This window comes from Rhamphochromis longiceps, linkage group LG1 (assembly GCF_057381845.1).
Source record: "Rhamphochromis longiceps isolate RC_006_pf linkage group LG1, R_longiceps_female_GT1.1, whole genome shotgun sequence".
NCBI classification, from domain to species: domain Eukaryota; kingdom Metazoa; phylum Chordata; class Actinopteri; order Cichliformes; family Cichlidae; genus Rhamphochromis; species Rhamphochromis longiceps.
Window position 1 is genome coordinate 27846570 of NC_140557.1, and position 16728 is coordinate 27863297.

General features: G+C 41.2%; 1 protein-coding gene across 2 annotated transcripts in view; it reads right to left on the reverse strand.

Moving 5' to 3' along the window:
• Positions 1-1298: 1298 nt before the first annotated feature.
• The window catches only part of pla2r1 (phospholipase A2 receptor 1), a 30510-nt gene continuing 15080 nt past the window's right edge, over positions 1299-16728 (reverse strand). For both annotated transcript variants that reach the window (XM_085404136.1, XM_085404146.1), the window contains 13 exons: positions 15864-15928; positions 14759-14862; positions 14538-14674; positions 10827-10944; positions 10571-10710; positions 9662-9803; positions 9229-9464; positions 6017-6209; positions 5757-5891; positions 4682-4804; positions 4430-4606; positions 2438-2473; positions 1299-2196 (listed from right to left, as the gene is read on the reverse strand). In XM_085404136.1, the coding sequence (XP_085260262.1) occupies positions 1979-2196; positions 2438-2473; positions 4430-4606; positions 4682-4804; positions 5757-5891; positions 6017-6209; positions 9229-9464; positions 9662-9803; positions 10571-10710; positions 10827-10944; positions 14538-14674; positions 14759-14862; positions 15864-15928 (1824 nt within the window). In that variant the 3' untranslated portion in view covers positions 1299-1978. The remainder of the gene's footprint in view (positions 2197-2437; positions 2474-4429; positions 4607-4681; positions 4805-5756; positions 5892-6016; positions 6210-9228; positions 9465-9661; positions 9804-10570; positions 10711-10826; positions 10945-14537; positions 14675-14758; positions 14863-15863; positions 15929-16728) is intronic.

Sequence of the window (16728 nt, forward strand, 5' to 3'; positions counted from 1 at the left end):
GACACTACAGGCGCATGCAGAAGGACTCTAATAGAAGTCAAAATTATATATTAAATCTATATGTAAAACCACATCCACATAAAATAAAATATTACAGCTCAGGCCCATGTTTATGCAATAATTATGCAATTTACATAAATATAAAAAGGGGTATTTCCAACATGGAAAGAAATGAAACCAAGTCCATTATAAAGCGAAACCCCAAGTCAAATTTGAATTTTATTTTATTTTTTTTACCAAAATCAGTATTATCAGATACAATTAAAAAAATATTAGAACACATTTACATTTAAAAACATATCAAATTACGAGTTTAAAAATGATATTAGGCTATCCCATTTGAGAAACTTTAAATAAAAAATAAAAATAGGACAAAGGAGTAAAACATGTTCCAGAATTATGTTAGAAATTTAAATACTTAGCCAAAAATCGGATATTTTTAAATTACGGTGTTGTAAAAAAACAAAAAAAAACCTAAAGAAAAAAGTTGACGTAGTCAACCGTTAAATTTTAATTTGGAAGGTGGTGACGTTCTTCTTCCGGTTTCGCCCTCAAGTACCGTGAACTTTCTGGTTATTTTCTGGCGTCTTCCTTTCACATACCCTGCCCAGAAAGGTATTTCGCACCCACTCGGTTGTTTCCCTGAATAATCGGGCTTTCGGGTGTTTTTTCATCTACTATGAAAGTCCCGTGACAGCTAACAGCTGATCACCTGTCCTTTCATTTCTGTTTATTCTCTATTATTTCACCAGCTTCGTTACCGATAATTACTGCACACACACCGAGACGTTTGTGCGTTTTACAGAGATCAACAAAACACCGGGTGATTATTAAATTATTACTTAAAGGGCACCATGTCAGGAAAAAAGTTTGCCCTCAGGACAGTGAAGAAATTTATCAAGAAATTGTTTCAGGGTGAGATCATAAAACATAACAGATAACATTCAAGGGAAACCGATAGGCACGAATGGTTTCCTTTGATAATAAAAAAGGACAATGACCTTTATGGCCCTACATCATTACTATATCAATAACATTATTCCCCAGGCAGTCTGTAAGGACTCTGATCTCTGTCCCTCACGTCAATCTAAGTTTTTAGATTTCTTTCTGGTAAAAATAGTAATGCCCAAAAGACAAAACATAGTTAAATACGAGATGCACAACCTCACTGTGGTTTCTGCTGGCATCTTTTAAGTTGGCCGTCTAAGAGGAAGTGTGGGTTTAAGGTGATGAAGCAAAGAAAATAACACCAGGCAAATTGAAAGTACAGTAAGTAATAATGAAACTAACAGAAACCATTCAACCAAATTCGATTTATTAAAACACAAATAAAACTGTGCAAAACATATATCCCTCTGTGTTCTTTTCGTCAGCAGCCAGAACCAAGCAAATCCATTCAGTCCCAGTACTTATTTGGTCATGACCAACATACAGCACGTACACATGAGAGAATAAAAAATGACAAAATAAGTAATACTGACAAAATACTGTACCATGCATACAGACCCATCAACAGAAGTCTGAATGAACAAAGCATCATTGTAAAGAATATTTTATCATGAATCGTACTCATGCTTGACAATGAAAGTGACTTTTTGCCCTGAAAAGAAGCCCAAGAGCATGTCTTAAATTATTCTCCTTAACACTGTTTACAAATCATAACAGAATAAATCCCGGATGACATCAAACGGAACCTCTTCAAACAAGTCCAAAGCTCTTTAGCGTCCCTTCTTGGTCTGTGTGATCTCTTAGTCCGTGGCCTTCAAGTGTCTTTGCAAGTGTTTGGTGACCTAAATGGTGCGAGTAAATGAAAACTAGAGACGCGCTCGAAACTGCTTGCCGTCATCATCTCACCACTGTCCTGAGGAGTCAGCATCACAGTTTTACAGTGCAGCGCGGCATCCGTAGCTGACGGTGACAAGGTGACGGAGCACGGGAGGACAGCAGAGGCTTCGAGGAAGAAACAAGTCAACGCGTGCTACTCTCCTGAGGGAGGCTCCAGGTCTGCGATGAGAACGTTTCCATCTGACTCCGTAGCCTGCGAGTCCGTTTGCCTGAAATAAGCGCTGCCGAGCGTGGGGAGCCGCTGGAAACGTCCGGAGCTCCTCTTGTACAGAAACCACATTACCCCTGCCAGCAGGATAAAGATTAGCAACGCTGCCAGCACAGCAGCGGGGATGACACCGTGATGCAAACCTGAAACGCACAACAGCAGCTCTTATGTAGTCGTGCTCTAAATTTAATGTGTGAACCTCTTATTAAATAGCATGCAAAGGGCTTAAACACTGCAGCAGGAATCGCGGTCAGCATGTTTAGCCACATATTTGAGCTTCCAGCTGAACGCGGCCCTGCAACATGAAACAGCGTCCTCACACATATCAAACCTACGGAAAAACATTCAATGTTTTTAAGTTATTTAGCTTGAAATGCACTTTACCATTCAGCGGTTTCACTTCCACCTCAGTATTTCCATCTGGAAAAGAAATGCACAACCGTTTTGAACTCATCAGGTGAGAATATGCAGCAAAGATCAATAAATAGGAAAAGTTTATGCTTTCAAATGTTATGTTACGGTGCAGCAACAATTATCAAAAGAATCAATATGAACATTTGATTTATTTTAGGTCTCAATAATGATTTCTAACCATTTCTATAGAGCTAAATATATAAAACAAACAGACAAACAAAGAAACCTGTGAATCCACCACAATGAACCAGTAAATACAAGTCAGGAGGGATTTAAGCTTTTATGTTGTTTAGTCCATGGTATGACCTCAACATCCAAATGCTGCTGCAGAAATTGAGAGTCATCAGACCAAGCAACATTTTTCCTATTTTCTAACGTCTAATTTTGGTGAACCTGCGCAAACTGTAGCCTGACAGGGGTGGCACCTGGTGTGGTCTTCTGCTGCTGTAACCCTTTGTTGTGTATTCAGAGATGTGCTTGTAACCTGTGGTTATTTGACTTACTGTTGCCTTTTTATAAGTTTGAACAAGTCTGACTACCCTTCTCTGACCTCTGACATCGACAGAGTTTTTCAGTAAGCAAGAGTCTGTTAGTCTCATAAGAAAGGACTTGGGCCCACTATCAGCTAATGTACATCCCCATGTAAAAGATCTTGGTTTCATTTTCGATTCTACCCTCAAGCTGGACAAACAAATAAACTCAGTTGTTTGTGGCATTTTTTTCCAACTCAGGAGCATTTCTAAACTCAAAAATATCATCTAAAGATCTGGAAACCGTTATCCATGCCTTCATATCATCACGTCTTGACTACTGTAACTCTCTCTATTTAGGCATCTGTCACTCAAGCCTGTTCCGCCTGTGTATATGTATACATGTATTTTATGTTCACGTATGTGTGCTTGTGTGTGTATGTGTACACTTTTGTATATGCATGTGCATATGTACACATACATGTATATTTCTACAAACAAGTATATATAAGAGTCTGCCTGTGTGTGTATATATGGATGTGTTACAATGTTTTTTATCTTATCTATTTTTATTTGATTATATTGTCTCTCTGTTCACTTTCACTTTGGCCGACACTTGATGTCCTTTAAATGTGCTATATAAATAAAGCTGACATGACTTGACAAACCATTTTTGCAGAAACCTGCTGCTTGCTATTTGCTCTTTTTAGGGTCATACTCGCTAAAGCCCAGATCCCAGTAGTTAGTCAGCAGTTTCTGAATTACTCAGATTACTCCATCACCATCACCATCAACCATGACACGTTTGAAGTCACTTAAGTCATCTTTCTTCCTCATTCTGATTCTCAGTTTTGAACTTCAGCACGTCTACTTTCCTATATGTATCAAGTTGCTGCCATGTGACTTTCTAATAAGATATTTAAATTCATATATTAATGAATTAAGTGGGCAGTGAGTGTAATGCTCACAGTTTCTACACATGCCTCCTGTGGTAGTGTTCTTTAGGAGCCACAAATTTAGTTTCCAGGCTGTTTATCTGTTTAGAATGAGCACAACCTTCTGCATAGGGTTATAGCACTTTTAACTATCCTGCCTTCCCTGTTTTGAAGTTTGACTTGTCCACGTTGAGAGCATTAAAATGAGCTGCAAACACAGATGAGCATGGATGGATGGATTTCCAAGAGAAAGCAAAATACTTCACCAAATAGTTGCTTGCTTGATTTGTGTTCAGAAGGAGCTGTTTGGCTGCTCTACTGTTTTCACCCAAAACACTGAAAACTGGCTGTCAGTTGGAAAGCCAAAACACTGAGCTGAAAGACGTAGAAATAATATTTAGAGTTTGATTCAAATCTTCCTCCAGCAGAGTGAACAAGGAGTTTACTTTTATGTCTTGTATCTAATCTTCTCTGTACTCCACTTTTGTTATAATGTCAGTTCTTTTATTTTCTTTGTGACTTAGGTGCAGATTTTGGGAGCCTCTGATTCACGTTACCTGAGATGATTTTGCAGATGAAGCCAAGCCGCTCTGTGCACGGTGTAAAGTGCCAAGTACCATCAACTACCCTAGTAGTGACACAGGAATCCTCAGTCAGCAGCTTGGGGTTTGGACCTTTGTGGGGCCAGTTGGTGTACTCCATTGGTGAACCATCTACCCAGGCCATAGAGTCAGCTAAAAGCAGATTCCTCACTTTAATGACACGACATTGTGTTTATCTGATGGTACAGAAAAGCGACTGACTCTTACTGTCAACATTGAAGTGCATCCCCAACCATAAGGTCTGGGGAAGGAGCCTCGATGACCAGAGCTGCTCCATGATGAAACGGTTCTCTGTCTCATCCTCAATGGTCAGGACATCGGAGGTGTTGACTAGTGGGTGACAAAAACAGAAACATGACACACTCACGATAATTAGTGTTGCAAAGGAATGCGAATATGACGAAAATATTTATTTGCTTTCTTACTAAAAGGCAGACGTTTGAATTTAACCTTCATTTTTCAATGCAATATATGAGCAGATACGCTGAGAATGCTAGCCTGACTTAGAAGAGATAGAAGATAGGAAGCAGGGTGAAACAACAACTTGGCTCTGTCCTGTTATAACTGTGAAGTTGGCAGGCGAGAAGAGACGTCTTAAGGAAAAAATCAAAGAAAATACCAGACAAATAACCCGCCGCAAAAAACAAAACAAAACACAGCTTAACTTTACACTTTACTTTTTATTGCTGTGGGTGGATGTTATCTTTGCAGAGAGACAGGCTCGTTGTTTCATCCTGCTTCTGAACTTCTTGCCAAGTTCAGCTAAGCTTCATTAATCTAGGTGCTGCATGTGGTCCTACAGTGCTGTGAAAAAGTATCTCCCCCTTTTCTGATTTCGAGATTTTTTGTCAAACTCGGATGTTTCAGATAAACAAGCACATTTTAATATTAGAGAAAGATAACCCGAGTAAACACAAAATGCAGTTTTAAAATGATGGCTTCAGTTATTAAGGGAAAAAAGCTCTTCAGATCTATTTGTCCCTATTTGAAAAAGTAGTTCCTCTCCTTGGTGAATCATGAATGAACTGGGATTAACCACACTTAATTTCACTAGCCACACCCAGGCCTGATTATTGGCAGACCTGTTGAATCAAGAAATCACTTAAATAGAACTTGTCTGACAAAGTAAAGCAGGTTAAAGAAACTCAAAAAGCAACACGTCATGTCACAGTCTGAAAAAACAGCTGAGAAATAAGATAATTTACAGCTATCGGTCTGGAAACATTAACAGATAGCAGCTGCGTTGGTAGTGACTGTAAGTCATATCCGACGAATAGCTTACCTTTATTCCTGCAGTGCTCTCTTGACTTCTCAAAACTACGTTTCTCCGCCACGGACTCAAAGCTGTAACAACCATGTCCAAATTTCACCCATGTGGAGGGACACGCCATCACATTCGCGGTTAACGGTTTATTGCCTGCGAGGGACAGCAGGAGAAGGCAGGAAATGGGTATTTTCACACATTCCGCTGTGAACTACAGAAACCAAAAGCTGAATAGATGCAATGTCGGGTGCACGGATTTTCACTGAAGTAGCACCGACTTGGCTTGGAGGGACTTTGGGGAACATGGCACAGGGCTCCTGGCAGCAGTGTTTCACAGTCAGCTCGCCGCCAGCCTCCATTCACGTCCATGTACACGCACTCGCCGGTCTCAAAGTCGTCATCGTCGTCGGCTGCGTCCCAGTGCGTGTACACTGTGTCGCTGCCATCCGACCACTGATAATTGATGCCGCTCTGTAAGGAAGCACAGTCACAAAGTGTCAGTCATGACTTAACTTTATATAAGAAGCAACCAAAATGTTCCTGCAATCAGTGCTGACGCTCGCGTGGATAAACTGTCATTAGCGCTGGCTTTCTACCAGTGTGTCAGGTGTATTTCTTCAGCCCAACACACATTTTATTCTATATTTTACTGCATAAAACCATCTGTTGTGTTATATATTTAAAAATAAAAAAACTTTATTTAAGGAGATATATGTTTCTGAGGAAGCATCTAGCTACCGGTCAATGTATTACTGACTAAAATTTGCTAATTGAATTTAATTCAATTTCTTTATACAACACCAAATCACAACAACAGGCGCTTTATACTGTAAGGCAGACCCTACAATAAAAATGAGTAGCTGGCTTATCTTTAACATGAGTAATAAAATACATATAATAGAGGAAATCGGCTCCTCACACACACTGTGTTCATTTGTCTCGACGCTCACGATATTTTACAGTGGCTAGGAAGACTGACGGGAAAACACGTGCCCACGAGATCTCTACATGGGCAACACGCCAACAGAAGTCTCACTAAGGAATAAGACAGTGATATTAACTAGAGTGACGTCCTCTAGTAAACGATAATCAAATGCTTTTGCTTCAACTCCGCTAAATCCCACACACCCAGAAACGTCTAAATATCACTTCCCTTTGTCAGCAGAAGTCCACAGCCTCACCTATCAGGAGTCACAAATCAGATCCCATGACACTGAAACAGGTCCCTTTAATCTGATTGTTCAGACTGTTAGAAAGTAGGAAGTTGGCACACAATGCTATCTCAACTGTGTGACAGCAGTACACTATATATACACCAAGGAGGATATATTTTTTTGGTTGTGTTTACATGTGTGAGGCTCATTCTGGTTGTAAACATAACGGTTTGAAAAGTTTTTAATGCATTCTGCTAAAAGGTATGTAGTGTGGGTTCATGTTAAGAAGCTATTAAAGGTTGGCTTCCATCCACCGAAGTCTTCAAGGCCAACTTAATGATTTATTTAAAACTCACAAAAAGCCTTATAAGTGTGTTGTGTGTAACATATAGAAAGTAGTGCATAAAGATTTAAAATGTGATCAACAGCTTTATGGAGCTATTTAAGACTGTTTCTTACTGCCAATGTTTGTACCGACAACATAGAGGCATACAGAGAATAATGTATGGGGATTCTAAGTATCACGTTTTAGTTTTCCTTCAAATATCATGTCATATTTGATGTCTGATATCACTTTTGCATTTCATGTCTGCCTTTCTTTCAAGCAGATCCCAAGATGCTTTATTTTTTCTGGACTACAAAGATCTTAAAGTACATTTAAAAGGAGCAAGGAAAACAAGGTGAATATATACAGTGGGGCAAAAAAGTATTTAGTCAGCCACCGATTGTGCAAGTTCCCCCACTTAAAATGATGACAGAGGTCAGTAATTTGCACCAGAGGTACACTTCAACTGTGAGAGACAGAATGTGAAAAAAAAATCCATGAATCCACATGGTAGGATTTGTAAAGAATTTATTCGTAAATCAGGGTGGAAAATAAGTATTTGGTCACCTCAAACAAGGAAAATCTCAGGCTCTCACAGACCTATAACGTCTTCTGTAAGAAGCTTTTCTGTCCCCCACTCGTTACCTGTATGAATGGCACCTGTTTGAACTCATCATCTGTATAAAAGACACCTGTCCACAGCCTCAAACAGTCAGACTCCAAACTCCGCCATGGCCAAGACCAAAGAGCTTTCGAAGGACACCAGGAAAAGTATTGTAGACCTGCACCAGACTGGGAAGAGTGAATCTACAATAGGCAAGCAGCTTGGTGTGAAAAAAATCAACTGTGGGAGCAATCATCAGAAAATGGAAGACATACAAGACCACTGATAATCTCCCTCGATCTGGGGCTCCACGCAAGATCTCATCCCGTGGGGTCAAAATGATCATGAGAACGGTGAGCAAAGATCCCAGAACCACACGGGGGGACCTGGTGAATGACCTGCAGAGAGCTGGGACCAAAGTAACAAAGGTCACCATCAGTAACACACTACAACGGCAGGGAATCAAATCCCGCAGTGCCAGACGTGTTCCGCTGCTGAAGCCAGTGCATGTCCAGGCCCGTCTGAAGTTTGCCAGAGAGCACATGGATGATACAGCAGAGGATTGGGAGAATGTCATGTGGTCAGATGAAACCAAAGTAGAACTTTTTGGTATAAACTCAACTCGTCGTGTTTGGAGGAAGAAGAATACTGAGTTGCATCCCAAGAACACCATACCTACTGTGAAGCATGGGGGTGGAAACATCATGCTATGGGGCTGTTTTTCTGCCAAGGGGACAGGACGACTGATCCGTGTTAAGGACAGAATGAATGGGGCCATGTATCGTGAGATTTTGAGCCAAAACCTCCTTCCATCAGTGAGAACTTTGAAGATGAAACGAGGCTGGGTCTTCCAACATGACAATGATCCACAACACACCGCCCGGGCAACAAAGGAGTGGCTCCGTAAGAAGCATTTGAAAGTCCTGGAGTGGCCTAGCCAGTCTCCAGACCTCAACCCCATAGAAAATCTGTGGCGGGAGTTGAAAGTCCGTGTTGCTCGGCGACAGCCCCAAAACATCACTGCTCTCGAGAAGATCTGCATGGAGGAATGGGCCAAAATACCAGCTACTGTGTGTGCAAACCTGGTAAAGACCTATAGTAAACGTTTGACCTCTGTTATTGCCAACAAAGGTTATGTTACAAAGTATTGAGTTGTATTTTTGTTATTGACCAAATACTTATTTTCCACCCTGATTTACGAATAAATTCTTTACAAATCCTACCATGTGGATTCATGGATTTTTTTTTCACATTCTGTCTCTCACAGTTGAAGTGTACCTCTGGTGCAAATTACTGACCTCTGTCATCATTTTAGGTGGGGGAACTTGCACAATCGGTGGCTGACTAAATACTTTTTTGCCCCACTGTATACAGTACATAACAGATAAGAGGATAGAAGGTACATACGTCTACACTGTACAGTCCAATCCAGTGCGGCGCTCCCAATCTATTGACAAGGAAAGTAAGGAAAGCCTGGTGGTAGGCATCTGTAACGCTCACAAGGTCAGAATCATGGCCTTTGCACTTATTCATCGCGTCGTACCAGCTCAGGTTGCCAGTCACAACCTTGTAGTTGCGGTTCCTGTACTCAATAATTTCTGGGAGAAGGTGGTGATACGAGTGGGTGGGGCGTTTGGATGGATCTGTGACAAGAAAGCAGGGAGGAGTGTGGGGAGAACTCAAGGTTCAGCATGATGGATTAGTTCATACACAGCTAATGGATCGCTAATTAGCTTTGCCATCCATCCATCCATCCATCCATCCATCCATCCATCCATCCATCCAAACCTTCAGAGCAAAAAACCAAAAACCAAAGATAGAGAACCTGAGGGAGCCTTACCTTGAGGTTTCTGACATACAAAGCCATACCCGCTCTCGCTGCACTTCTCGTCGTACCACTTCCCCGTCAGGTGGAAGTTGTGGTTGTTGGACAGGACAGTACACAGAGGCTCATCAGTATATCCTTGGAGCCACGTGTCTTCCTGAGAACATAAAGAACCACTACTAAAGAACTACTGACAATAGCACATTTATTAGCATGTGTCACCTCTGTTCACGACAAGCTCGTTTCAGGAACAATGAATCACTACCTCCCAGTTGACTGCCCCAGAATCACCTGATTTTCTTTAATACGATAACTTTAGTATATTTAATAAAGTCAAACAAAATTTTAGACTTAAACTATAAAATGTCACGACTTGAGCCTAAAAACTGCAATCAAATCAACTTTATTCATACTCCAAGTGTCTAAAGCCAAAGTAATGAGATGAACGAATACATTTTGCACAGCTTTAATGAATTATTCTTTTTTTTGTATTCTTCTTCTGGCTGCTCCCTTTAGGGCTGCCATCATCTCACTCTTTCCCCTCATCCTCCTCTATCAGACCAGCAGTCTACACGTCTTCTTTCACTACATCTATTACTCTTCTCTGTGGTTTTCCTCCTTTCCTAATTGGCTGGCAGCTCCATATTCAACATCCTTTCTCCGCTATCCTTCCTCTGCACATGCCCAAATCATCTGTGCCTTCCTTCAAATCTCTGCACTGGAAGGGCCAGTTTTACAGCAGTGGGAGGTGCTATTTCTCCTTATCTAATATAAAATGACTGTAACTTGGATGTACTAAGCTCTCACAGGACAAAAAGCAAGGTACTTCCTACATATTCACACAGTCACAAGCTCATATATTAAGAATATGCTAGCAGTTCTAGCAGTTAATAAAGTGAACTTCAGGTATTTTCTACAGCTTACATTGAGAGGGTTCTTTGGTTCTACTGGAGACCAGTTGGTGTAGCTGACTGGCCTCCCATTGGTCCATTTCATGGTGTCCTCATCTCTCAACCCAATCCACACACCTACAGCGCTTCCCTGGAGAAACATGGTGATGAAGGCTACAGAAATGATGACATGACAGGAAAAAAAGTGGAAATAAAGCTGTTTGTCTTCTCAGGCAGTGATTGTGCAGCGAATCATTGACGCATGGTTGTGCAGTTCACTAAGACTCTACCTTGTTCAATCTCATCTTCTATGGCAACTAGCGAGCCTTGAAAAGAAGAGCAGATGGACTGGGCATCTTTCCAACTCTTTCCCTCTTTTGGACTGGTAGGGAGGTGAAGCAGGAGACACTGCCAACACACACAACCACACACACAAAACATGAATGCAAATCCCAGATCACTGACAGGACTGTTGTTTGGAGTGTGCACGACTCAAAGATACAGAAGTCAAAGCATGTAGGAGGGAGGAGGTAATGCAACCACAATGTTACTGGTTAACAAAAAGGGAAAGTTTCAGCAACAAGAGCTCTGCTTCTTGATTCAATTTGAGAGAAATCTGGTCGCGTTACACGAGGAAATGACAGCGTCTCTGTTGTATTTTGAAAGCAGTTAAGGTTTCTCTGACTAAGGAGTTCAAGCCCCATTAACTATGAACCAAAAGGTTGAGTCTCTTTGTTATTATCGTGTTTCTCTCCCTTCTAGTACTGTGCAAAAGTCTTAAGCCTCTCTCACCTCTCATTTTTTTGGAGTTTTCGAGGAAAGTAGGAAATAATTGCAGCAATTTTTTAAATGCATAAACATACATGGAATTATAGCATATAAGGCAAAAAAAATAAGAAAGGCAACAATTAGATACTTTCCAGATGGCATTAGATGTTGGATCAAACTCCAACGCTACTTTTCTGCCTTCATAATTGCATTAATTTTGACAACATTCCCAACATCCCTGTCTGAAATCCAGTCCAGTCTCCACCGTGTTTTACAGATGCCACCAGATGTTACAGATGTTGTACCTCTCCTGATCTTCTGTGTAAACACTGAAATTTGGATTCACTTCATCAGTCCAGTTCTTGTGTAATCTGGCATACCTCAGCCTTTTCTCCATGTTTCCCTTCCTTAGGAATGGCTTCTTGACAGCCACCCTTCCACTGATAACATTTCTGCTGAAGCTTCAGTGAAAAGTAGATGGATGAACTGAAGGGTCAGATGCATCTCTCAGATCCTGTGTCAAGTCTTTACCAGAATTTTTCCTATTGCATTTATTTCAAAATAATCGTTTCGATGATGCCAAAAAATCCACAATTTAAACAATCATTCATCATCGATTGATATGGCTTCATGTGAGCATGTGCTGGTTCTTGTGAGGTTGAGGTTGTCAGGGTGGGGGGTGGGGGGAAGCTGCTCTTTAAAAACACAACAGTCCAGAAACAGTGAATGGAAACACAAACATCCTACTTTAAACCCAAATGCAGCTGGGAATTTAGAGGAAGCACAGACGGTAAAATGAGCCACTTTTGCGCAGTTTGCTCTTCGTAATAATAATGTGGTAGCAGTGTCGAGTAGTGTGCAATACACAGATTGTCAACAGATGCAAACATTTTATTTCCTACACACCTAACACAGTTTATTAATAAGATATACTGTACATATTACTTAACAGTGAACAGTTACAGATTGCTGAGGTGACTGAACTGGCAGATTGCCCGGTTCCTCTGTGATTAGGGCGGTGACAGCAGGTTTGCTTTGAGAGGCAGTAACTGCCAAAGCAGATGATTTACTGAAAAGAGCGACTATTATTTCCTGCCTTTCATGTTCGCTGTAGCGGTTTTTACTCGGTGTTCGAGGGTGTTTAGGCTACTTGTGGGAAATACTTGCACACATTTGGTTTTGGTATCCCTGCCAGCATCTGTGAGCTCTTCTAGTAAACGAAATGCATTTGTAGAGAAGTGGCTAAAGTGCAGCTGCAGGTTTTTGGGAAGTTATCTTGCAAGTATTCACCTTCTCACCTTTGTGAAAAGGGGAAAGCTGTGAAAGGCCATGGGTGTCAAACATTAGGCCCGGGGGTCAGAATCGGCCAATACTCCAACCCAACCCACTGGACATCTTTGGGAAATGTGAAGGAGGGAAAAGACTTTGGACATTTAACTGTATTTTCATAAATCTATATTTGAATATAATCTATCCACAATAGATATTTCTGGGGTTTTTTTTTTACAATGTGTCCACAGTACAATAAATAAATAAAATAGAAAAGTTTTGTGAATTAACAAAAACTTCCAGCTTTATAATAACAGAAGAGTCTGGGCAATGAGCTACCAGAAGTTTTTTCTGTAATTTTAAATATTTATTTTAAGAATTGAAGCCCTGACAGTCATGCTGACAGATTGCTTTGGTTGCTTTTTTAAACATGTGGTTAAACTGTTGAAATTGCACTTCTTTTTCTTATACTGACCTATTGCAGGGATTAAATATGTAGCTAAAGTTATTTATACTGACAGAAAGGGGATTTTTACTGGTCCGGCCCACTTAAGATCATAGCCCGCTGTGTGTGGTCCCTCATATAAATGGCTCTGATATCCTCGCATTAGGCAATCGCTGTGTGCAAGTTTGATTCAGTCCTGACCAGCATGAGGAGCAGCAATTGACTGTGGCATAAATTCATCTGGTGGGATAAACTAAAAATTACAATGTTGCACGTGAAGATATAATGTATTTTAGGTATGACACTGCACAAAAGTATTATAGATATATATCTAAAATTTTAGTTGCTGACAACAGCATTAATAAAAGCGCACATATGCACACATTATGAGCTGCTGCTATTAAAGATATGCCAACTTAACAAGCTTAGAGAGCTGCAGTGTCCTTGCACGAATCACCAGATTAGGAGAGTTACCACAGACTAATGCAAATGTCTCATTATCTGTATTTGAATATATGCGTGCATGTGTGTGAACAAGTGTTTATAAGGAGCTTGGAAAGAAAAGCGTCTGGACTTCTTTAAGTTGCTTGAAGACGTTTCACCTCTCATCTGAGAAGCTTCTTCATTTCTAAGAGTCAAAGGGTGGAGAGTCCCAGATTTCAGCCAGGGTTTCGGGTGAGCTCATTGTGAAACCTGGCCGCCCCCTATCATGTGATTTCCTGAGGTCAGATGGCCCAGGGTGTGAGTGGGTGTTAAGGCGTCTGGGAAGGGAACTCAAAACTGGATTATAGATGGCAGAGAGTTGGTGTCGTAAACCCCCGCCTCTGTTCAAAGATGGTCGCTCACAGTGGACATAGATGGCTTCTTTCACTCCTCTTTCAAACCATCTGTCCTCTCTGTCCAAAATGTGAACACTGTCATCCTCGAAAGAGTGACCTTTGTCCTTTAGATGCAGATGAACTGCTGAGTCTTGTCCTGTGGAGGTGGCTCTTCTGTGTTGTGCCATGCGCTTGTGAAGTGGCTGTTTGGTCTCTCCAATGTAGAGGTCTGAGCATTCCTCGCTGCACTGTACAGCATACACCACATTGTTAAGTTTATGTTTTGGAGTTTTGTCTTTTGGGTGAACCAGTTTTTGTCTGAGCGTGTTGCTAACGCCCACTCACGCCCTGGGCAATCTGACCTCAGGAAATCACATGATAGGGTGGGGCCAGGTTTCACAATGAGCTCACCCGACACCATGGCTGATTGTGACCCACACCCGTTTTCACACCTTGGCTCATGTGATTAGGTAGAGGATCATCAGGGGATCCTTTGTCCCTCTTTGGGGGGTCACTCCCACTGGGTTTAAATCTGGGACTCTCCACCATTTGACTCTTAGACCTGAAGAAGCTTCTCAGATGAGAAGGGAAACGTCTTCAAGCAACTTAAAGAAGTCCAGACGCTTTTCTTTCCAAGCTCCTTAGACTACGATGACCTGGATGACTGAGAACCTTCACAGACAACAAGCGTTTATCTGAACCTTGTGTCCAAAGTATAGCCATTTCTCCGGGCATCGTCCAATGTAGTGCGGTTCCCGGGGGGTCTCCACCACAGATACAGTTTCTCTCTTGCACACGTATCCATGGAGATCACTGCATCTGCTCAGTGCCCACTTCCCTGCAACGTGCAGAGCAGATCTCAGCGCTGGCATAGGGTAATACACGCAAACGAGGGCGAGCGTTTCCATGTGCACGCGCTTACCTGACGAAGAAGACATGGTGACACACGCCCTTCTTCTCCGAAGATCATCGCCAACAGCCACTTCATCAAATTTCTGAAAGTCTACTGTAGTCTTGTCACTCCACCTGCAAATGAATACATGAAAAAAAAATTGTTAATGACGATTGTTACACGCCTGAGTGCTCTCACCTTAATAACCCCATTTTTCATTGGCACTAACCTCCACCTCATTACCTGTGACTGACAGGGTTTCACTGCTGCTGTTTTCATACTTAATATAATTGGCTTTAAAGCTAATATTAACAACTGCTGGCCAATATGTAAATGCAGTCATGCTCATACAAGTGAACTGGAGTAGATTTGCCCATTACAAACTGTGCTGTGAGCCACCGTACCTCAAACGCCTGAAGCTGCAGCTGTGAGCCTCGATATCGGTCATGTTTCCATGTAAATGTTGGACAAATTGTAACCCAAAATTAGAAAAAGAAAATGCAGTATTGAGGTACGAACGCAGTGATTTTCTCCACGTCAAAACATCAACTTAAAGAGATGATGTTGTTACTGATGGAAACGTGTTCTTTATGTTACTGTCTCCTCATGAGACCACACAGATGATTTCACTGCAGCTATTCTAGTCACTTTATGTAAGTGACTAGAAGTAGTTTAAGTAGAGACTTAAGTGATGGACAGTGAAGATTAGCTTTAAATTTTATTCACAATTCTAATTTATTAACGTTTGAAATATTTTGCAATTTTGTGACTTTTTCCAACTTCTGTTTAAGTTTTTTTATTTTAAAAAAATGAGCTTTTTTCTGTTTTTTCCACTGTCTTTCACCCACTTTATGTCCCTCCCCCCACTTTAAAGGCCAGTTGTTTATGCTGCTTTTCCTTAGTCATGTAAGGCCCATTTCACCAAATCTGCAATAGTTTGCAGCGTGAGTTCATTTCCTCTTGCTCGCTTTTACAAGTTTCACAAACTGAAACAGAACACCACACCTTTACGCACAGGCCTTCGAAAGACCTGCATTTTATAAATCACGTCTGACATTCATAAAATAACATCAGCATTTTTTCACTCACAGTAACAGAAACGGGATACAAGCTCCAAAAAAAAATCCCCACACACCTGACCTCCTGTCCAGGCGGACCAATGGACAGGCCAATCCACCACTCAGTCGGGCCCAGCGAGAGCTGAAGAGACACAGTAAACAGAAAATAAATGACAAAGAAAACTTGCGAGCCATCCTTCACCAGGCCGGAAGATTGGCTTTTCAGAGCTCCTGACATGAGGGGCCTTTCAGGCACCCTGCTTAGTCTGTTCTTGGCCTCTTTCACTGCCTTGTTTTGTTCTCATTATCCTCTCACAAGCCTCGACGCCACAAGAGACTTCTTTAGTCCGATCCAAAAGGCTTTTTGGGAGCGCTCGAGCATTAAAGGGTCCACATATGAGGCGCATTTTAGCTTGTCTCTATGCGTCTGTAAACACTCGAGTCAGGAAATCCATTGTGTTCATGCTTGTACAATCAGTGTGTGCGTAAACTGTTTGAAGAATGGATGTAGTGGCCCATTCAATGGAGACAAACCTCTGTGATTAAGCGCATTCATTTGGCTTGTTTGTCTGGATCTCTGAAAACAAGAAAATGCCTCAAAAGGTCCTGATTTCACTGAAATCACTGCAATTAGGAAGTAGGATTACTCAGCTGGACCATTAATCCTAAGAGAATTAATAGTGTTTAACATTAGAAATCATTGAAAACACATCTTAAAGAAATATAAACCACTTTGCTCTGAGTTTCATTCATTTCTGTTTTCTTAAATTACATTTCAACTGTTTAAAAAAATCTAGCCCTGGAGCCTCCTTGTAGATTCATCCAAAGTCAAGAGAGTGCTAGAGATGCTAGGAGCATGGTGAACGGTAGCTGTGAAATACCACATCGCTGATCTAAATATGGACAATCAGCATTCTCCATTAAGGCCTGCCATCTGTGAAA